General features: G+C 39.9%; 1 protein-coding gene across 1 annotated transcript in view; it reads left to right on the top strand.

Annotated features, from left to right (window-relative positions):
* Nucleotides 1–24,659, top strand: part of LOC6560821 (serine-rich adhesin for platelets) — a 46,997-nt gene that overhangs the window by 18,069 nt on the left and 4,269 nt on the right. The window contains exon 5 of the mRNA XM_043216348.1: nt 22,176–22,360. Coding sequence (XP_043072283.1) covers nt 22,176–22,360 — 185 coding nt within the window. The remainder of the gene's footprint in view (nt 1–22,175; nt 22,361–24,659) is intronic.

A 24,659-nucleotide genomic window follows, 5' to 3' on the forward strand; every position in this document is an offset into this window, starting at 1 on the left:
TAAACAAAAGTCCATAATTTATGTTATGGGCAAGCATCGGAGACTGTTTTGTTGTGCATTGAACAGTTTGTTGCCTCATGTTGCTGCTGCTGCTGCTGTTGCTTCTTCTTCTCATGTTGCAGCTGCTTCTTCTAGCTTGTTGTTGTTGTTGTGGCTTTTGTGGCATTTGTTGTGCATTCAACTGAACTCTAAAATGGGGCGTGTTTGACTTTCTAGGGGCAATATCATTGACTATTTTTAATCGACTTGCAAATGCAATCAATTTGGCAAAAAGCTGTTCTTGATTAAAAGGTTTTCACTTTCTACCATTTTATGTTTTTAATCAAGCCTAAACTGTTCAAGTCAGCAAAGCCAAAGAAAGTTGTATTTATTTTTATTTTTGTTATAAATCTATGCATCGACTATATAGTAAGGGAAATTGCCAGGTACAATGAAAAAATGATTAAAAATCATTTGCTTGATTTATCATATTGTTGTTGTGTGCGTGTGTGTTTTCATTTTCTACATTCGAAATGCACATTAATCAGGTTTGGATTTAACGCTAACAGTTTCATAATGCCACAGCAGTGATTACGGTTTTATATGAATTTTGGTATATAATAAAGTCTTTATCTAGCCGCTGCCCCTTCCTACCCATCCATCTATTATTGATTGGAATGAGGTAATACGAGAAATATTGGCGGACCAGTTTTTTGTTTCTGTTTCCTTTTGTAGCTGCCACATTTTAGGGTGAAAGTTTTCTGTTTTCTGTTTGCATTTGTATTGATTTGTATCTGTTTCTGAATAACGCTGGCAGTAGGTGGGCATTATTGAATCGGTCATCAGTGTGTTGGGCAATAGTTGCTTAAATCATTTGGAGAAATGATAGAAAATGATATGCATAGATTTCTATTGTAGGCAGACGTTACTTAAGTCATGCAGAAACAATATAGAATTGTGTTTGTCTACTTAAAGTGGTATTAAATGGCCCGCAATAACCAGTTGGACAAGCGACATCTTTAATGAGTAGTTCCAAACGAACAATTTGATGGCTTTTGTTGCTAAGAGTTTAAGTCTCCACAGCACTCGACCTATTCTTCTAACTTTCGAATATCCGTTAAAAAAAACAACTGATTCGAATATAATACAAAATTTTCCACAGTCAAAAGCTTTGTCAAACTAAATACGATTTTCATAAGCAATGCCAGAAAAACCCAATCCAACAAATAAAATTTAAATAGTTAATTTAGTTTAGTTTAAAAGAAACAATTCGAAAAAAAGATGGTTGGGGAGGAGAGCTTGGCATTTGAATTACTTTGTAAATTTTCATATGCATCACTTGCACAAATCAAATTTGCAGCTGCGCTTATTTATATTCAATTTGGCTGGACACCGCCGCTTTCAGTCTGACTAAACTTCAATTAGGGCTTACCAAAAAAAAAGAAAAAAGACAAAAAATTGATGCTCCTGAATATTTAAAACCAATACCAAATTGCCTATATAAAATGCGCAATTGTAATGAGTAGCGTGAAACGGCGAGCAGTCAACAGTGCATTTAATGCCAACATTTTAGCTGAAACTTTGTGCCGAAAAAGAGAAAAAAAAAACCAATTGGCAGAGAAAAGCGGTAATCTCTGGAGCTGAGAGTTTGGGAGCTGGCAACTGGCAGTCAGAGCCTGGCCACAAAGAGTTGCAAGCTCAACTGCTGAACACTGTGTCAACTGTCAACCGCAAAATGCGCTGCAAAAAAAAAAAACCAAAAAATCCAGCCGAACACAAACGAGTCAGAAAATCAACTAGCAAACTGAGTTGAAAGGGGAGCGGAATGGGGCAGCCAGTGGTGGGGGGTAGAGGTCACCTCTGCGTTGTTGCCGCGCACTGATTTCAATTTAAAGTGCAATGATTTTTTGGCCCTTGTTGCTGTTGCTGGTTATTTGTATGCTGTCTGGTGTCTGCTGAAATCTGTTTTGCACACAGACACGAGTACGGATACACAGATATTCCGTTACACGCAGCTACACCCATCACTTGCCACCCCTCCCCCATCCCCTTGCCCCATCGCTGCAAGCTCCCTCTTATTTGCCGCAGAACACTCGCTTTATTGTTTTGGGCTAGGAGTTTTTACAGCTGCTGTGGAACTTTTGGTAATCTGGAACGATACGCTCAAAACAAATGCCAAAGCGCGTTTATTTTGCAAATTAATTAAAACATTAACAACAAAAACAAGAAGTGCTGTGCACATCCTTTGTCGCTTGCTTTACATTTCGTATAATCCTCGAAGCAAATAAAATTCGAAATTTATTGCCATACTTCTCTCGGTGTTTGTTCTCTCCGGCTACTTGTTTCAACTCTTGTTGTTTGTTATTTGTTGCTGTTTGTGTTTTCATAAAATTTTACGTGTAGATTGCTCATAATTACGACTACACACATGCCACAGCTGTGCACACACACACACACACAAACACACACACACACCTAGCATTTCAAGGAGCAACATAAACAGAGAAAGTTACAGTTACAGTTACAGTTACAGTTAGAGTCACAGTTACCGAGTTACATTTGTCTTTGAACGTTGTATGCTGCGTATGCGTAATATTCTATGCCAGTTTGAAAAATGGATCAAGATTTGGTATCCTTTGGCCTGGTGGAGTCACGTGCAACTGTTTGTGGCAGCAGCAACAACAGTCATATCATTTGTCGAAGCTCTTCTCTTGTGTTCGGAGCTTTGTTTAAGTCCAGGTTTACGGTTAGTTCAGCTGACTCACACTCTCCTTGTTGTTGTTCTTCTTCTTCTTCTTCTTCTCTGTTATGCTGACTCAGTTTTTTTGTTGTCATAAAGGATTTCGAACGCTCTTTGTTCGTATCGGTTTTGGACTGGGGCACAGCGTGTGGCTTATCCTCTGACGCTGCTGTCATAAAAAGGCCGTCACTTGTCCAAATTTTGCTGGCATAATTTGCTAAGTCTCTCACCTCCAACACCGCCCCAACCCTGCACTCCTCCACTATTGTTATTGTCGTGATGGGGTCTCGGGTTCGCGGTTCGCACAATGGCTCATAATTAGAGAGTGCACGGAGCAAAGTCGAATCCAAAAGCCACTTTCAAAAGGGCTAACTAATGGAAGCTGCTGCCGCTGCTGCTGCTGCTCAGCAAAATACAAAATATGAGATACAAATACAAATGCGAAATTTGAAATACGTAAAACAAAGTAACGAGCTGAGCTTAACTATTGAAACAAGTAGGAGTCCACTCGATCCGTAGATACTCTGCACACACCAGTAGATACTCTGCAAGTAATATGAAAAAATCAATTTTATTATCTTATTTGTATTTGTATTATTAAAAATGTAAATAATGAAGAACTGTTAATCACACATTAATCAAACTGTTAAACGTAAACGCTTTTGTTATCAAAATTAGCAACTGCAGCTTAATTGATAACAGTTTAAACAAAATTTGATATTAAATTAATAATTTAGAAAATGATATGCATTTTTGCAGCAACTTTTGTGATTCTAAAGCTGATTTCCATTGAACCATATTTTAATTAGCGCCTTTTATTGCAGTCGAGAATGCAAAAGTATTGGCAATAAAATATAATAAATATTCAAAGTTTGATGACGGGAATAGTTTGTTGTTTTCGAGATCGATGCTTGCATACAAACAGAGAAAGCGAACATTGACTTGGCTGACGATGCTAGTCAAGAATCAATTAAAAGTGTCGATGATGCTTTCGAGTTTTTATGGCTGCCACATACACTAGCACAATCTAATCATACCCTGTGCTAACCATTATGAATGGGTAGAGCGTTTAATGAGAAACGTCGCCCGGCAACCGCATAAAACAAAGGGCGGTAATTTGAAGCAGCTGGGAAGTAACTCGGCAGCAATAGCAATAGCAATAGCAATAGCAACAGCAACAGCAACAGCAAAAGCCAAGTTGACGTTGACGTTGACGTTGAAAAACTAAAGTCAAAACAAATAATTTGCCATAATAACTAAGAGCGTAGAAAAATCAGCTGAGAAACAAAAGAAGCAAAACATAAAAATAAGAAAAAACAACAAGCAATAGACAAGTGGAAGTGAAACAAAGAAAAGCCAAAGCAAACACAGCAACACTAACTACACACTAACAGCACCAATAACAGCAACATCAACAACAACAACAGCAACTGCCGCAGCAGCAGCAGCAGCAACAGCAGCAGCAACATTCAGCTTTTAGCTCTTAGCTCTCAACTGAGCCACACATAGTAGTTGTAGAAACTTTCTCCTTCTTTTGCCCAGATCTCGCTCTAGCTAAACGTCGCATCGTCATCTTCGTCATCGGCGCTACACTTTGTTGTTGTTGCCAGTGTGTGTGTGTGTGTGTGTGTGTGTGTGCGTTGTGTTGTGTTGTGTACTTTGTAAGTTAAGGAGTTGTGTAGTCGCTGGTCTTAATTCCCTTCAGACCGTGCTCATTCGCACACCACCATCCCACCCAACATCAACCCATCCAGCCGCCAACCGCAAGACTATTAAACGCACACTTGCGTGGTGTTTTCTCGCCCGCCTTTGGGCTTCCACTCAAGGCGAACCAGCGCGCTGCAAACAGTTTGCTGTTTTCTGTTTTCTGTTTTTTAGTTTTTTGCATTTAACGTCGCAACTTTTACAAATCTCGCACAGCTGCGGCTAGTTTGTGATGTCGCAGCGCCTAACCCCAACCCCAAACCGCAGACTCAAACCCAGCCCCAGCCCCAGCCCCAGTCCCAGTCCCAGTCCCAGCCCCAGTCCCAGCCCCAGTTTCAATTTCAGCTCACTCAAATCCAATGCGTTTCATTGCCAGCAGCTGGCTGCCTTGGCTTTAGCTGCTTTTGCGCAATTTCTGTTTGCATCATTATCCAATGGTCTCAGTTTTTGGTATGGACACGCTGGCCAACCGAAGTCGAAGTCGGCCGCATATCACCCGCATGGCTCATAATTCTCGTTACGCTTATCGGCAAACTGCAATCAGCATATAATTTTCAGTGTCTTCCTCCCCCCAGCCGCTCTCAACTGAATTGTCTGCTCAAACACCCTCATATCGAGACGAGTGGACATGCATCTTATGGCCCTGACCATATATACCATATACCATAGTATGGTTGGTATATATACCATACATATAGCCTATCATGCCCATATACCATGCTCCGACTCATTTCGCATTTAGAGCTACAAACCATGGCAACGATAAAGCACAAAATAATCGTATGACCCGAGGCCAACCCCGAACTGAAACTGAAACTGGAACTGTCAGGAATTCTTCTCCCTTTCTATCTCTCTCTCTCTCTCTCTCTCTATCTCTCTTACTATCTCTGTCTCGCTCGCTCGCTTGCTCTTGCTGTGTCACTGTGAAAAGAAAATAAAAATGATACTGAATGAAGACACCCAGGAAATTATGCGTAATGAAGTGAGCAATGGCTATGTGTGTGTGTGTGTGTGTGTCCTTATCAGTATGTATGTGTGTGTGTGAAAATTGCTTGTTGCTATTGCTGTTGCTGTTGCTGTTGCTATTTACTGACTGGACCTCTCTTACTTCATCTACTGCTGCTGCTGCTGCTGCTGCTTCTTTTTGTATAGCTTGGGTAGTTTTATTCGCTTCGTTTCCGCGTCAATTTCCTTTAATGTGCTGTGGCGTGATGTCCCTAAATACAAACACACATTTACACATATACACACACACACACACACAGATAGAGAACAAGAATCGTATGTATATAGCAAGTGCTATCTCAACATAACTCTTCAATCAGTTTTGCGTTTTATGTGCACTTTTATGACTTGTGTTTGTTGCCGATTGTTGGGTGGGTTGGGACTGTATTTTATCTGCGTAATTGAGTTCGTTTGCACATTAGCAGCATCAACATCAACAACAGCAGCAACAACCACAACAACATGACCATCAAGAACAACCACCACAACAGCAACAACATGTGGAAAGAGCGAAATTTGAATTGTAGGCAGAGTTAGTAGTTTGCCTTCGTAATTGTCATGCCATGTGTTATAAATACATACATATCTGTATATTATACATACATACATGTGTATAAGCACTTGGGGTCAATTTAATAAATAGCCAAGCATCACTTGAATTGGGCAAAATATGAGGCACATGTGTTCAAAAAAAAAAAAAGTCGTGTCTTCAGTGAAGAGCTCATTTTGTTTGTTTGATTATGTTGTTTAAAGTTGGCTGCCATAAAATTGGACAAAACAATAAAACTCTAATATATATATATATGAAGAACAATGGCGATCTTTATAGTTTTGTGAATTCGCTTGGGATATTATATATATAAATGTTTGTCCCCAATTTTGTTCTAAACAACATTAAACGTTTTTCAAGAATTGTTAGCCCGCTTTAATATTTTCATCACTCCACAAAAACGTTTTTAGCCACGTTTGATGAGTACAAATTAAATTAGAAAGATACATTTTCCTTGGAAGTGGAAAAGGGATTTTATTTATTTTTATTCTTTTTTTTGTTGCTTACTTTCGGCAATTTAATTTAAACCTAAGTTGTTTTATATATATTTACTTGCGCTTATTAGTCGGAAGTCAGCTCTCTGGAATTTAATTATATCTTATTTGTAAGTGGATACTTTTTCGATATTTTGTTGTGTATACAGCCTTAAGAGTATTTTATCATTTACTCAAGCTTTTCCTGTATTTAAATTATACATTCGACTAAGTAAATATTGTAAATTTGTATTAACTTTATTATATTTCAAAGCAGTTCGTAATTATAAAATAAATGACATTCAAAAGCAGCGGACTGACAACTGTCAGTCAGCCTTAAATCATCTGCTCTAGTTAATCTGGATGATTTATATTGAAATTATATTAAAACTGTTTGGCCTTTTTTTCTCTCTCGTTTCAGGTAAGTCGATTTACATCAACGAGGTGTGCGTGTGTGTGTGTGTTTGTCTTTAATGAGGCATTTACATGAATGCACCACAGGCTGACACTTAATGATCTCTGGCGTATGCCAATATCAGGTATTTACCCTGTTAAGTGTGATGAAAGCCATTTGTGTTGCCAAACGCATTTTAATAGCGGCGCACCAACAACAAATTATAATAATAAAAATAAAAATATATAATAATTATGCGAGCATAATAAAGGGGCGTTTGCCCCAGTTGAATTCAGCATGGGCATTGCCTTCCATTAGGGTGTCCCACTTTGTGCCACATATTTTTAATGACCGATTTGCAAGCAGGCTGCATTTACTATACATCATAAAAACTCTAGGCCTGAAAACCAATTTGAGCGCTGTGTTACTAATTCCTGGCCATGACTTCAAATAAAAGAAAACAAATACTGAAAAAAGGAAAAATATATACTTTTTTTTTTGTAGTTTTCACACCGGACACTCGCCGAGATAAATATGAAATATTAGTGGCCATTGGCAATGGGCAATAGGTGAATTGCGTGCTGAAAACACTTACAGATATTTTTGGCCAATGGTTATTAGCCAGGTTTTTGTTTGGGAGAAGGGAGGAGCGAATGGGAGATGGAGGTGGTAAACCTATGAGTTGCAACTTTAGCTGACTCACGACCTGGCCACAAATTGACTTCTCTTTTAGCCTTCTGCTGCAAGAAATGAAAACAAGTCAGCTACGTTAGCCCAGTCAGAGGCATTTCAATCAGTTGGCTGCTTAGCAGCATGCCATGACTAAATTGTTGGCACTGCTGCTGCTGTTGCTGTTGCTGCTGCTGCTGTTGCTGCTGCTGCTGATGATGATGATGATGGTACTCACTGTATCCAGTGCCCGAAATATCACAAGTTACCAGTTACCAGTTACCAGTTACCAGTTGGCAACCAATCGAGTCGCAATCCATTGTGCATTGTGCAAAATTAGCCACATTTATGAGCATGAGCAAAAGCCATTTCTAAGCGTGAACCGACCCAAAACGTGTGAACGTGGACTGGTAATCGATGAGCACTGGACATGGCTCCACAACGGTCTCGGTGCCCAAATGGAAAAGCAGCTCTTGGCACTTTCTGGCTGCTTGGCTCTTGGTTAGTTGCTGGTTGGTTGCTACGTGCACAAGGTCAAGTTGTTTATGGCCAGGCACTTGATATTCGATATCATCGACACTCCACAGCACATTTGCCAAAAACCATTTTGGCCCGCTTTAAAAATTGTTATTTTTTCTCTCTCTGCTTTTTCTTTGGTTTTCATTTCATTTGTGGCAATTTATGAATACGGTTGAATATTGCTGATGAAGTGCTCTGAAAAGTGCATGCTTATTGACTTTATTTGATTTGAAATTTATTGTTTCAATTATTGTTTACTTAAAACAAAAAAAACATGGTTTTCTCTTATTAATTTGGTTTTATATATTCTGGATCGCTCAAGCTGAACCATAAAAATTTATTGAGAATAACTTACAATTTATGAGTAAATGCTACGCCAGTTGTAGTTTTACTGGGTATGCATCAGCTTAACCTATTACGATACCTTTAAAGGTTCACTTCTAAATAAAAATAATAAATATGTGTTTTTCATTTTGCCTCAAGCACTTTTCAGCTGACTTTTGCTTTCTTTTCGAATATGAAATGCGCCAGCTTAGCAAAAGCTGTCAAAGTGCTTCAAACTGTTTTCCGTTCAGTGTTCAGTGTTCAGTTCAAATTTCTTAGCGATATTAAATACATACATACATTTGTATGTATGTACGTATGAGTGTTTTGATTCGTACTCGTGTTTTGATCATATTCTCGAAAGCAAAAGTTATACACAGCTCGTCGTCTGCCTTAGCCGATTCCGATTCCGTGCTCCGTGCTCCGGTCTTGCCTTTGTTGTGTTTTTGCTTTTGGCTCGTCTGACGTTTTCGCCGTCACTTTCCATTTCAGACATTTGCAAATTTGCATTTTGCTGTTATTGAATATGTATGTTGGCTATACTATAAAAATACAGAAAAGAAAAAAAGAAATAGCAGACACAGCACACCAAAAACAGAAACAAGAAACAAAAAACAAAAAACAAAAACAAATCCGCACACATTTTGTCCCACGTATTTCATTTAATTTGTGTCGTGTATTTCATTTCAATCGACTCTTGCTTTTCATTTGGTGCGACTTTCGCGCACCGAAAATTCCAATTTGCATATGGAGAAGCAGCTACCAGGTTTGCCAGGGCTGGGCAACTATGGCAACGCGGACACGATGGGGGGGAAGATGAGTTGTGTGGGATGGGATGTGTGTAGCAGTTCAATGCATTGCAATGTTATGCTCAGTGATCCAACCCAGCTTCTGAATTGTGGAGCACGGTTGAGATTCTAAGCGGTGCCATCAAATTAAAGCGCCCAAAATGTGTCGGGTCCAAAAATTGAAAATAAAACGCGCTCAGATTGAAAACTGAGCGTAAAAATAAAACGTGTCCTGCGCCTGCCACGATGTGCCAGCAAGTGCGACGTGACCTAGCTGTAAAGTGGGCTCAGGTGGACACACCTACAACATGCCAGGTCCACATCCACCACAGCCCCCTCCCCTCAGCTAACAAACTGCCCAGTGGAAAATGTTTAATAGAAAAATTATGCACTGATTTGTATTTGGTCTTTATCTTCTTCTTTTTTTTTGCTCTTCTCATTCTCCATGATTTTTTTTGGCTGTGTCATTTTCATGGCTGGCTGACTGGCGCTTATGCAAATCGCGCAGTTGGTGGCAGGGGTGCGAGTGGCAGCGTATAGCTTGCATGAAGCCTTGGCACGCTCAGGACAAGCGAAAAGGACAAACCGTAGCAAGTTCCGAGACGACGAAGGAATCGCAATCGAAATAAATTGCCAAAGTGTCGTCTGCACTGGCGGATGGATGGGTAGAGTATGGACTCTGGCAGGATTGGTGGGTGGGTGCGGATTGCGGATTGTGGATTGTGGGCGTTGCCAACTCTGGCCGGCTATCGATGGCAGCAATTTCCGGCAGCAGAGCAAAAACAACACAACAACAACAACAACAGCAACAATAACGAAGCGAAAGAAAAAAATAAATGTCGTTCTATATGGGAGGACGCCTTGGCCTTTGTTCTTCCTTTTGCTGATAGCTGCCACAGCCACTTCAACGAACCCCATCCATCCCCTCCCCTCACTCACTCGAGTGTCGTAAAAACAAACGCCAAATCCGCCACATCAAATTGGCTATGGCCAACAGAACAGAACAGAACAGAACAGAAACGAGGATAAACTCAATTTGAAGCCGCCGTGCGACACTCGAGAAAAAAGTCCAAGTCCAACTCGAAGTCGAACGATTTCCGGCAAAAAGATTTTTATTTTTATTTTGGTTTTGGTTACGCATAACATTTGCAGTTAGTGGCAGTCACGCTGCCACGCCCCCAAAACTACTAAAGTACTTTTAGAACAATGACGGCTGCAAACTTTATGCTGCCCTTTGCCCCCTCTCTCCCTCCCTCTCCCCCTCTCTCTCTTCCAGTTTGGTTGCCCACGCACCGTTCGATTTGTCAACGATGTTGAATGGGTTGCATTTTTATTGGCAATCGCTGGAATTTCATTTTATTGGCCATTTTGGGTGACCTTCGTGCCAGCAGCTAACCGAGCAAGCCAGAAGAAGGATTACAAGCAATAGCAATACCCTGTAATAGAGCTTAACCGGGTTACACAGTGATAAGCCAGTCCAAGAGATATAAACATACAAGAAATAAATAAATTAATTTGAATCTTGAAAGCATTTTTAGCTCAAGTTACTCTCACAGCTTTTCTTTATGGCTTACAGAGCATTTGCTAGTCGTGTGGACACTTTGAATTATACAAATACTTGCCTCCTGCTGCTCGCTGGGCAAATTCCGCCTTAAATTGCGCTTGTGAGCCAAGTTTTTGCATAATTTGAATTGTTCGCTCTTATTGGTTTTGTGTGTTGAGTTTTCGGAGTTCACTTGGATTATTCAATACTTCTATATATACATATAAATATATATATATTTTTTTGTGTCTGCTTCAGTTTATTGCAAATTCAATTTGTAGAATCGGCAGTGGCAGCGCTCTGATTCTGAATGAAATTATTTGCTTTAATTGGGGATGGCCAGAGAGATGCGGCGTCCGTCTTAGTCCAAGGGTCCACAAGTGGCAGAGCCGCAGCGTTGCAAATTGCAGTGGCAGGCAGCTCCTCAGAGTTGCGACTTTCTCGACTCAGCTCCGCAAATGGGGTTAATGGGCTCGACATTTAGTTGGACTTGTGCTTCAGCTGTAACTCGTAATGCTCGTTGACTCGTTCGTAGGTCTAAGAGGCTCAGAGCGAATGCATTTAGCTGCAATTTCTTTTCAAATTTCAAAATAATCTTGCACAAAAGCTTTTCCTTTATGGATGATGGCATTTCTTTATTTATTTTTTTCTTCTTCTGCTTAATGCTTGCCAAGCAATTAAATTTGCCGACACTCCGCAGGCCTTATGAGATCCTGTCCTGTTGTTTACTATTTACTAATTACTGCTCACTGCTTACTGCTGACTGTTTGCTACTCAGTTGTGGCTGCTGTTGTGTTCTCCACTCCATCTGATAAATGTTTGCAAATATGCCAACTGTCGTTGCAGACACACTTTCACCCCTTCCTCACAGCTGTGCACGTTTCGCACTTTGTGAAATCCCTTGACGCAGCTCGTTAAGTGTCAAATTAAATAATTACTTAAGTGCTGGGCCAAAATAAAACTTGCGAGTCTCATTTCGAAATTCTTCAGCAATTTCAAGTAAAAAATTAAAAAATTACAAGAGCAAAAAGTTACATACAGATGTGAAAAATGATCAAGCATACAAATTGTGTGTGACCCAGAAATAGATCTCATTATATTCCTAACAAATGAGACATTTTAATTGGAATTTGTAATGATATAGTGTTGATTGGTATGGCAAGACAGATGCTCAAACTGCGCACTTCAAATACAAATTACACATAGAAAAAATGATTGTTTTAAATTCAATATGCGCTGTGCAAAATTTAAATTGCTTCAACGTGTTGAAAATTACATTTATGTTTGTTCAATTATAATCCATACATAAAATAACAATGCAATTCGCTATCTTCTTTGAAAATTAAATTAAACATATCCAAAGGTCAGCATTCTTATGATAATTTGATACTAATAACGTATAATTTTTTTTTTGAGTGTTGTTGCTGACAATTTCGAGGGATTTGAATGCAATTGATTGCATTTAAAGCTCAATATTTGCTGGTTATTAGTCATTTGTTAAGAGTTGTGAATTGGCATTGTGAAATTTATATTTGCATATATCATATATCAGAGCAGGCAATCGACAGCTTTTGTTGTGTCATAAAGAACTCAAATCGAGTCGGGCATAAAGAGCCGATGATTCAGAGCTGTAAACAGGCAAACAAATGGCATGATTGGGTGTATCTCCTAATTGGATTGCTCACTAATACTGCTCTTGATAATTAACTGCTCAAGTATATAGATAAATATGCGCATATTTGATCACTATTTAATAGTAATGGTTGTTGACAAAGTGTGTTGTAATCATCTTTAATTCGCTTCAAGCGAAAGTCTTAAGTGCTTGCATAAAGTATTTAAGAAATACTAAATTATGTATATTGCTATATTACAATATTCCCTTTCGACAAACGCCCACTGGCGTACATTATATTTGTGTGTATGTGTGTGTGTGTATGTGTGCCACAAGCGTGAATAAATATTTTAAGCATGCCCCAAAAGAGAATGCCACAGAAAATCCATTTGGTGCTAAATTAAATCACTTGAAGATGCCATCCGCGTGATATTAAAAGCGCATAGAATCCAAGTGAAATCACTAAGCCAGCAACAGAGAGGTGGTGAGTGGGGGGAGAGGGCTGGGCTTGTATAGCTAGACAAGGGGCTGTGTGTGGAAGCAGCCAGCAAGAAATAAAAACAACGCCAGGCCACAGCAACATCAGCAACAGCAACAGCAGCAGCAGCAGCAATACAGCGACAACGGCGACAGCAACAACAAATTGAAGTGACCTACATAATGGCCAAGAGCGCCATGCAAACGCAGCATTGTTGTTGTTATTGTCGTTGGTGGCATGATTATTGTTATTGTTGCCCATCATAGCGATGCGATGCGAGCTGCGAGAGAAACGGCAACGTTGAAACGACGACAACTGCATGAATGAATGAACCAACCTCATGATGAGCTAACGAGCAATTTAAGAATTTAATTTATGTACACACACACACACGCACACTCAAACACACACACACACACAACTGGGCGATCCATGACAGCTGCTCGCCGCTGTGTGTGTCGCATGCAATATGACAGCGACCAGCAGCAGCAGCAGCAACATTTGGAGCCTAGTGACGCAGCTACTTAAGCGCTTTTCATGTTTTCTATATCTGCGTGTGTGTGTGTGAGTGTGTGTGTGTGTGTGTATGTGTGTGTGTGTGTACGCGCCACATTGGCTGCGGTTCTTTCGAATGCTGACTGCGACTGTGGTAGCTGCTGCTGCTGCTGATGCTGCTGTTGTTGCCGCATTGGCAACATGTAAAAGTAATTGCGCCAACCCGGATGCTTGGCAGCCAAGGCATCGCCGCATGAAAGCCAGAAATTAGAAGCGGATCTGAAATTAGAAATGTCTCAAGCCCAATGCAACGCCACACTCAAATTGAAGTTCTTGTTTTTGTCCCAGATGCAGCAGTCCAATTCCAGCTCGTTTGGCACTTGTGCCAGGCCTCCACTTGTGTGGGTGTACTAAGCATATAAGTATGTAATATATATATATAGTCAGCGTATTTATGTGCGCCAAGTCTGCAATGGCGCACTTTGCACTTGGCATGCTGCCCTATATATGCCAACTTGCAACCAATTGCTGCAACGCCCCTTTTGGCGTCCGTTTGCAGCTGACCTTTGTTGCTTGTGTGTGGGCAATATTTTGTTGTTGTTGTTGTTGGCAGTGCGATGATTGCGTTTTATGCATTCAAAAATTGGCAATAAACGTGTTCGCTGCTGGCAAACTTTATCCGCATTTATGGCCAGATCCCATCGATGGCAATGGCGATGAGCAGCGCCAACTTTGCCATATAATCTTTTACGCGCACATTAAGCGCACTTACGAGCGATGTTTGCGACAATGCCAACAGATAGCAAGACAATGTGCCACAGTCTTCAATCTTTCCCTCTCTCTCTCTCTGGGGCAGCTTTCAAAATAGACCAGGCCAACTGGCAACGGGCAACTGGCAACGGGTAACTCGTAACTGTTAAAGCCTCAATGACAGCAGCTGAAAGTGCAAAGAGGGGAAATTGAACTTACTGCTGAGACAACACTTGAGTTGGAAAGCTTTAAGCGAAGGACATTCAAACAAAAAACATTGAGATTAAATGATATATACAAAAAACTGTCAATATCGTCCCACTACATCATAAAGTTCCCAGAGGAACAATCAGACGAAAAATTACTTCTTGTATGATAAACTTCTTGGTTTATCTAGTAATCCTAACCAAACTCAGCAGTTATGCGTGCTTTCAAGCTCTTGACACTTGGACGATTAACTTGGGACTACTATATAGTTTAGTATAGTTTTCAAAGGAACAATCTGTTCGTTGTATAACATAAATTAAGAAGTCGGGTTTACGATGCCATCTAATCTTCAGCATATCAAAGATAATCTTTCTTGTTTGGGTTTTTATGTGTTTACTTCCTACTGGTTTAATTTGCATCCGGAAACGTCAATTTTGAAACGTCCGCAAATCGTTGATTTATATTTCCTATGAAAATAAAAGAGTGAATACAAATTTTATATTGTGACTGAGAAATTTTCAATTTTTATTGAATAGTTTTTTTTATGTGCCATCAAGAATGATATTGATTAAATTGAGTTCAGTGCTTTCCACATTTATAGTGTCAGCTTTATTCAATGATTTCTGTTTTGCACCAAGCAGAATTAATCCAAGCTTTAAGCGCAACCTTTAGCAAGTGTTATGAGGCATGCAGCATTTAGCGGAACAGCAGCAGCAGCAGCAGCAACATCAGCTTAACAACTCAACTTTGTGTTGTCTGTCAGCTTGTCTGTCGACCTGTCCATCTGTCTGTCTGCCTGTGTATTTGTCTGTCTGTCTGGGTGTATATCAGAGTCGTGTGCTCGTGGGTTACGCCCACCGGTACTTTAATCTAAACTGTGAGGCGTGAATTCAATGCAATTTTAACTGAAACTGGAACCGAACTAAACTAAACTAAACTGAACTGAACTGAACTCGCCAGCACCAAACTCGACGCTCGGCTTTCGCGTCAGTCAAGCGTCAAAGCGTTTTCTGTCTGGTTTGGGGAAAACGTTACCCAAGTTTGCAACGTTCCCCCTCAGCTCATCCTCCCCTGCCACCCACTGTCTACTAAACGTTGACTTTGACGCTTACTTCAAGATTGGCGTCTTGAGTTAGTAGGTCAGAAGTTTCTGTTCTGGCTATGTGTGAAATTGTTACTTTTACTCTAATATTTTACCCGCTCTTTAAGTACACAAAAGACAACGTGACTTTGTCTCTTTTGCTCGGATACTTGATTTTTGTTTTGTATTATTTTTATAGCCGTCTGCTTGCTTTCATTTTTATATTGTACAACAAGAGGAGAGGCAAGAGCGACGACTGTGATTTTAATGCTAGGTGAATGTCATGTTCTCAGACACAAATGCTGCTTTCCCCCCTCAGTTGTGGCCATGTTGCTACTGGTTTTCATTATATGCTTACCCACTCGCAGAGACACAAAAGAACCAGAATCAGAATCAGAACCAGAACCAGAACCACAACCGGCGGGGAGGCTAAGTGAGAGAGACAGTCTCATGAGTAAGTACATTGTAGGTAGACACTGCAGCTCTGGACAGATATTTACCAGCATTTGCAGACATCAGCAGACAAGTTTAAGCATTATACTCACTGTCTGTCTATCTGTCTATCTGGCTGTCTGTCTCTGCCTGGTTTTGTGTAGCACGTTTTGAAGTTTTTAAAGATGTCGCAAAGTCATGAAATTTAATAGAACACCTGAGCCCTTCTTTATGCCCTGTTCACATCCTAGAGTTTTACGCAAAGACAATTTTCGTGTTTACACACGAAATGATGAAAGCAGAGAGGGATCTGTGGCACATTCATAAAACATTTTTTTATTATTATAACTTTTCAGGGTCTTATTCAAGAAGTTGATAGCTTGCTAATTTAAAGCTGTCATATTGATTAATGGGGGTTCGTGGTTTTATAGACTTGGGCAAATCTGCAGGCATTATGAGCCCTGCGTAGCTGTCTCCCAGTTAAAATGACGTTCGTCAACTTGAGAGTCGACTTATTTGGTTGACAATTTCAACGTGATCTAATAAATAAAACATCTGGCAGCCTTTGACTTGTCTTTCATAAAGTGGTCACGAGTCAAAGTAGCAGAGCTGAATGAACCGATTGGCACCAGAATTGTTGCTTATGGATATTTATAAAGTACTCTGCAATGTTTGTTAATTAATTTGATTCAAGAAAGAAAAAAGAGAAGAAAATGACAACTTATTAAAAAGGAAAAAGAAATAAAATCATAAGTTTTAGTAGGTTAACTTACATAAAAAATATTCCAAGTATCAGGTGAACTGAATCAGGTGGCTGATTCATCTTAATTATAACTAAAGTTTCTCGAATAACAATATAAATCGATGAATACAAATGTCAAAGCAGCCATCCAATTAAGTATTGAAACAACTTGTCATAACATTGTGATCAAGGTGTATCTGCTAGTCGAGCTCTATATTTCTTACTTTAGTTTTTTTTTAATGAATAACCCGGATTTGCAAGTAGCTATGATTAAAGTGTTTTTATTTCCAGACATACGTGGATAGCGTGTGTTCTGGCAGCCTTGTCACGGTTTCACTTTAGCTCAACAATCATCTTAATTCGCCTTACTTACTCAGCTACAAATATAATTTGGAAATATAAATCAAGGTGCTTTAATTTCATGCCAAATTACAAAAGCCCCCCTCCTTCCTCTCAAACAAAACAATGAAGAAAACAACAACAAAAAAACATCACACCAAAAAAACACACAAACAACAACAAAAAAACTACATTACAAATCAGAACTGCGGTAAAGTTGAAAAGCACAGTGTAATTATGGTTTCAGGTTTTTGGAGAGTTCTGCGGGTTGGGGACGTGGGGGGCATTGATTGAAAGTTGAAAATAGCTTTTTGGGGTTTTGCGCGCTATAAGCGCCCACTTACATTTAGTGAAGCAATCTAATACTGAGCCCAACTCAGCACAGCTTTAGTGTCGGGTCTGGGTCTTGGTCTGGGTCTGGGTCTGGGCTCTGGGCTCTGGATTGAGGCAAACAAAAGCGAAACAAATACAGAAAACGCTTTGTCAGCGGCCTAAAACTCAAATTGAAGCCATCCATCCATCCATCCATCCGTCCATCGGTCCATCCATCCATCCATCCGTCCATCGGTCCATCCATCCATTCATTCATTCATCTGTAGACTGTGCTGTTTGGCTAGCTCTTGTGAAAATCATTATTTAATTTGCTATTTCCATTTTCGTTTTTGTACTCGCCATTCGTCTTCTCATCGCAAAATGTGCCAATGTTATTATCTGTGGCTGCTTACTAATATTCCTACTAATTACGAGTGTACGATATGTATATATGTGGCTATTATATACACCTACTAAGTATATATATATATGTATTCACTTACCAATTGCCTCATTTCTTCAAGTTTATTCAATTTAAATTACGCAAGAGAGAAAAGTGCATTTATGACTGAAGGAGAAAATTATGAAAATGAGAAACGCAAACAAATAAAATGCTTTGCTATGTTAATTTATTTAACACAAAAATTCGTTTTCAGTGTGCGAATTAATTTTCTCGTTATTTAATTAGTTGCTGTTTGCACGTTATTGCTGCCGCCAATACACATTTCACATCCCACGCCCCTGCAACGCCCCGAAAGTGAATCTTTCGATTTCGTGTGGCCTGGCGAAAAGTTTTCATTTTTGGTTTTCTCAGTCTTGTTGGCCACTTTTCCTTTTAGACGTATTAATTATGAGCCAGTTCACTTGCTGTTGCATTTGCCGATTTCGGACTATTCATTTCTGGATTTGTCGAAATGAGACCCGTTGGCAAAAAAACCAGACTCATTTCACTAGGCTTGTTAAGCACGTCATATCTTTCCGCATAGATCTGTTTGAAATATTCCAATATGATTTTTGGAATTCATATCAATCAGTCTCTTTGATGTGGCAAAAATTCATTCAATTGCACTGTACACTGTTGTTTCCCACAGCTTCACAGCTTGCTTTGCATAAATATAAATATATATATATGTATATGTATATGGATATGTGTCCCGAACTTCCTCCCCCCCGTCGCTAAGCCACACTCTGTAAGTGTACTCGCAGCACATTTGTGTGATGCGAATGATTTCTGTGTTGAATTGTAAAAGAGAATTCAAATTGCAGGGCCCCATGTCGAGGTGGCAACGACCCCTTCGCCTCCCCCCAGAACTCAGTCAGACTCAAACACACGCACCACAAAGAAGCCGCTGGCAGTTTGTCTTCTTGCTTACAACAACTACAACAACAAGAACAACAAGATGATTGATTAACGTAGAATTAGCATCACAGCAAGCAACAGAATAGAATTAGTACCTAATGATACTGAACTTTGAGATACAGACACAGATACAGATGCAAATGAACCAGAACTAAATAGCACTTTGAGTATCGAAGATGCATTTGTTTTAATTGCATTGTGCAACTGGCTAATTGCGCATTTGTTGTTTGCCATACAAGTGCAGCTGAATATATAAATATAAATATATATATATATATATATATATATATATATATGTGTTAGATATGGCAGCTAGTCGTATTTAGATGCAAGCTTCTCCACCACGTCAGCTTAGCCGTTTTTGATGTATATGCCTCAAAGTAGTTCAGGGGCGGCTTAGAAAACAAGTCTATTGAAATGCTACTTGTAGCAGCAGCAGTAGCTGTCAGTTCAGTCAGTCAGTTAGCCAGTTCAGTCAGTTCAGTCAGTCAGTCAATCGGTAAGTCAGTCAATCTGCATTACCATTAACAGCGGCTGCATTTTAATTTTTTTTAATTAATTAATTGCAATTTGTAATTGTAATTTGCCAGCATTGACACAGTTTTTGCTCCGTTAAATACAAAATATAATGAAAACTTTCATTTTTTTGTTGTTGCTTTTTTTTTTCTGCATCAGTTTTCATTTAAATGGCGGCTTTTCCGGCTGTCAGCGCGACATTTACAACCGACTGCGCAATTTTCAATTGATTAAGCAATTTTATAGCTTATAGTTTTCCCAACAACAAAAGCCAATGCAAAAGTTGTTGTAAAGTTTCCTTCGATAAGCACTTTTGCAAAAAAAAAAAAATAAAATAAAAATTGATTAAAAATTGCATTTTTTTATATAACAGTTACTTGATAGGTACAACAGCTGCCAAGTAAATGCTTATAGTATATGAATAATAAAAGCCAGCAATAAATTGGAAAAAAAAACCCAAACCCCCCGTTTGCCAATTATATCCATTAGGATCTTCAGAGTGTAGACTAATCGATGCGATAAATGATTGCATCAATTTCATTTTATTTATTGCGCCAAAACCCCAAACGCGATTTCCTTAAAGCGAAAGTTTAATGGCCATAAAGTGGTGTCGTAATGTATCTCAGATTGTATTTCAGTTTCAAGCTAAACTATAAATAAAATATGAATACTTAGACGAATATAATACACACCCCTTACTCATCCTAAGAAAATATCTCTGATTTTTATAATCTGAAATAATTCTTAAGTAAATTTAGCTCTCCACCTATTTTCCTCTCTTCAAAGCCATTTCAGATGTATATGTGCTTTCAATAACCGTCAAGTATAAGTAATAACGGGAGTCTGAAATCGATTTCTTATCGATATTTTTATATCTTGTCATCTTATACCGTTCATCATTTTAATTATCATATCGGATTAAAAGAGTCGATAAAAATCGATTCCAAACACCCACTTTTTGAGCACTTTAGATGAAGGATATTTATATACGTTATGAGTGTTCATAATACACTTTCTTTTTTTAATCGATTTCATGGGCATAGGGTATAATAAGTTGTAGAGGTGTAATCGAAATATTTTAGCTACAAAGGGCAATGATACGCTGTGAACAGCATTTACCGATTGTAGAAAAATAGAAGAAGATGTACATTTAAGTAGCTCTTTGACTTCTCCTGTGCTATTTGTCTACTAATAAGCTTTGAGAATAGCAATGATTAAGCCGGTTTCACTTAAGACCCAAGAACCAGCTGGGAAATGACAAGTGACTGACTGAGTGAATTCGCTTGTTTCATTGTCTTGGCTGATTTTACCTTTTACTCTGCTGCGCATTTTGCGCACTCATTTCCTTTGGCGTGTGAGCGATGGCTGCGCTAAGAAGACCTTATTTATCATGACACGACATGACAGCTGATGAAACATAAATACCGCGGCCCCTGAACTCTCCAATACCTAGGAGCCGAACCGTGTCGAGAAGCTCATGTGGCATACAGCTAGGTCTACTCGACGACAGGGTGAGGCCTCAAGCGGATTCACCCTTTCGGCCCCTGTTGCCTTTTCCCCATTCGCCTTGGCGGTGCCAGTGAGTTGTGTACATTTAATGGTGAATCATAAAAATCCTCGAAAGCCTCGGGCGACAACATAAAATTATTAAACATAAATTTCCGGCCATAGCCGGTTGCCTTTTTATGCACGTAATTTTCCAACAATTTATCATTCAGTTGCTTAAATTGCGTCGATGACACAAAAGTGGGCAGCGTCCCATTGGATACGGGTTTGGGACTCCAAGAATTGGGGGTTGGGGTTTAGGTCGCAGCTGCTCGCCTATAAATATTTCGGCGTCTAATTGTTTGGCAAGCCCCGAGCTCAATGGCTACACCCCTCCTACCCCAAATTTATGCGGGGAGGTTGTCAACACACACAAACACAGAGACAAGAGTTGAGTCTGTGGCCATAAAGAAAACGTTTCCAGTGTCCGTATCCTTAAACGAATCTCTCTCCCCTTCCATGCCTTTGTTCGAGTTGTCGTCTGTATTTGTGTCCTAATGAATTTACGCACATACGTCGTCCTTGTCGTCAGTCTTGCACTCTGGTACAGTGTACGCGAACTAATTTATTGATACAATTTATTTGTTCATATATATATATATATATTATACATATATTCTTAATCAGCCTCACTAGCCGAGTCAATATAGCGCTGTCTTTTTGTTGACCTACCTGTCTTCAAGTCATACAACTTTAAGGTATCTCTGCCTCCCATTGTTTGAGTAACAAATTATCTGCATATCACTACTATATTATTATATATATTATATCGCCATCGGGTGGTTGAAATACAGATGGAATCGGTCTACAGGGGAATGTTATCTTCGGTGTACCTAATCTAGCCGTTTTTTGTGTTTAACATTAATATTCCAATATATTTTATATAAATTGTTATCTTCTACATTTTAACTTAAATGTTTCTCATTCGTTTATTGCTTGAACTCCTTTTCTAATTTAAAGGAAAAGGTTAATATAAAAATATATTTCTATATTTGAAAGTTGCCAGGCAGCATTTAGTCTGTATTAATTAGATAAATACAATTTTCAACATCATAATTTGCGTTTCGGAGACACTGTGCATTGATGTTTTTGATTCTGGTTTTTGGTTCCTGGAGCGTCTGCGTCACATAAATTGTGCTTGCTGCTTTCCTCTATGCTCGGCTGGCAAATGCGCAAAATATTTTACGCTGTTGCCCATCCACAGCAACAGCCTCCATACCAAGCTCATTCATATCCTCATCGTCATCGTCTGGTCGTCTGCCTGTTTTATTGTGTTCGGTGCGCAAATTTTTTGTCTTTCAGCTCATAAATCAAAAACATTACAACAATTGTCTCGCACATTCTCTTCGCGCTGCGCTTTTGTTAAGTTTGCCTGGCTGCCGTTGCCCTTTCTTCCAGCAATTTGCACGCGCTACGAAAACTCCGAACAGCTGCCAGTTGCTTTAGCTCGTGGCGTGGCAAGTGTCCTTGCGGACCCACCTGCGCACAGCTAGAACGCTGTCCGACTTGTAAACCATTTCTGTGCGAATGTTTGCTGAAATTTTCCGAAAAATGTTCACAGTCACAGCTGCTGCCAGTGCTACGAAAACTAAACAAAAGAATTGTTTATTCTTTGCAGATCGCCGTCGGAACGGTCCGGAAAGGGCTGCTGTGGCCAGTGGTTTGCTGGACCACCGCTGCGTGCTCTCATTGCTGTTGTTGCCCTCGGAGGCGTCGCCTGCGCCCTTGGTGGTGCAGCACTGGGTGCCACCGGACTGGCGGGTCCGCCAAATTCACATCTAACTGCTGCGCTACTAATGATTGGTAAGTAAGGATATACAACTCGATTACGTAACAATCTATATGTATTTAAGCAAATATCCAACAATTAATTGGGGTCACAAAAATGGCATTAAAACATTGCTGTTTCATGATGTTTACACAACTCGCACATTTGTTGCAATTACGTATGTGAAATGGTGGCCTGTTTTTGCTGTAGTTTTTGTTGCTGCCCCACACACAAACAATTTCTACAATTACTTTGTTGCTTTGTTGCTGTTATTGGGGTTTTTCTTCTTTATTTTTGCTGCCCTTTGTATTGGGCGCGACTGTGTGTGCTGACCCAGTTTGAAGAGCAAACAAATTTGTAAAGACACAAAATGTGTCAATATTGTAAGAGCAGTTAGTTCCGGTTACGAGTTTTATCAGCTCCACTATGCGGCAGACAGTACAGATAGTTGGTAAACATTGGCACTGGCCATCTGTCCCGTGTGGGTGGCTTATCTTTCATACATATCTGTGGGAAATGCTCACAGAGACTCTATCTCTACAGGCGATATATACAAAAGAATTTAACTTGACGATTGCCAATTAAGGCTGCGTTCAAATCACAATAACAAATAACCCGGGAATGTGAAAAATTCGATTCTGCAGAAATAGAAGGAATTTTTTATGCCCTTATATTATATATTTTTCAAGAATGAATTCCTTATCAGCATCCCTAGCCGAGTTTATGACTAGGCTAGTCAAGAATTTATTTCGAAGCTATCTTGACGAAGCTTGTCATATATCCGTCCGGTCGGATTGGACGACTTGTGTACTTGTTTGAAAAACATTCCTGCTTAACAAGATATATATATATATATATAGAAATCATAAACATCGGGCTACTATATAAAAAACATCACATAGCAACAATTATTTACCAATTTAATCCAAATGAAATTCATCAGCTATGCCTGCTTTTATGCTTGTTATATTTTGACAACAAAAAAAGTGATTATCGAACGAGTTGAGTAACAATTGTTTGTGCATTTTGTGTAAACATTTTGTAAGCGCCTCTGATTAAATCTGTCAAGTTTTCAGCTATTACCCATGAGTCATTCGTTAAAGTTCTCTCTTGGCTCTTTCGCTTTCTGCACAAAGTTCAGCAGCGGCTCACGTAACTAAAAGCGGGGCCAAGTGCAAACGACCACGTCGCGGTCTACGGTCTCAACTTCCGCGTCTGCGTCCGCGTCCGTCTCCAACTTCGTTTTTGACTTTCGGCTTGGGTTTGGGCTTGGGGTTTTGGGGTTTTGGGTTTGAGAGCATTACTTATGTATACGACGCTCTAATCAATTGCCAGTCGCGTTTAGTTAGGGCACTCGAAGCGTGACATTGCGCCATTTTCTGGCGGCAATTACCAAAAATTGTTGAGTTGTAACGCAAAGTTTTACATAATTTAATGGCAATCAAGCCTCCAACTGGCTCTCAACTTAGCTCAACTCAACTTAACTCGGCTCAACTACATATACACACATATGCCGCTTAGTAATAAACCGCTTGCCTCTGCCACTGCCACTGCCACTGCCTCCTCTCGAGTTGTCGCACTCATAAACGAAAACGCACAAATTGCAGTCATTTGCTTGCTGCTCGTCTTCTTCTTCTGCTGTTGCTGCTGCTGCTGCTGCTTCTGCTTCTTCTTGTTCAGCGCAAATTGCTCATGAAAATATGCGACAACAACAACAACAGCAACAGTAACAGTAACAACTATAAAACGACGACAATTTCGTCTAATAAAAATAATGCCTACCTTTATTGTTGGCTTTAATCAGCTGCCGGTCAGAGCTTCAGGTTAACTCTGACTACTCTCAGCTCTGAGCTGTGGGGGTCTGGGGCTAGGGGGTCTCGCTGATGATGATGATGACACGCTCCACTGCCCCCTTGTCGGTGCCACTAGACGTGCCCCATGCAGCTGTCAGTTGTCAAAAGGAAAGCCTCGACTCCGACTCCGACCGGACCGGACCTGATTGGCGAAAGTAAAAGTGGATGCTGGCACTAAGACTGAGGCGGAGACTGCCAGAGTCTCGGAGTTTGAGACTTGGTCGATGGCTTTGCCCCTTCAGATTCAAATTGCTGGACAGCGCCGCTCGATTTGCTTTAAGTGGGCTGGGCTGGCAGTAGTTGTGCGCCACGCCCACGCAGCGTTTGACGTCTAATTAAATTTAACAGCACAATTACAACAGCAAACACTTAATTGGACGCTCATTTTAACAATTGCTTTTGCTATTCGCCAATAGCTTTGCTTTGTTGTTATTGTTGTTTCTGTTGTTTCATATAACTCAAATTGATGTGTGTCTTTGCA

This window comes from Drosophila grimshawi, unplaced genomic scaffold, assembly GCF_018153295.1.
Source record: "Drosophila grimshawi isolate 15287-2541.00 unplaced genomic scaffold, ASM1815329v1 contig_1367, whole genome shotgun sequence".
NCBI lineage: Eukaryota > Metazoa > Arthropoda > Insecta > Diptera > Drosophilidae > Drosophila > Drosophila grimshawi.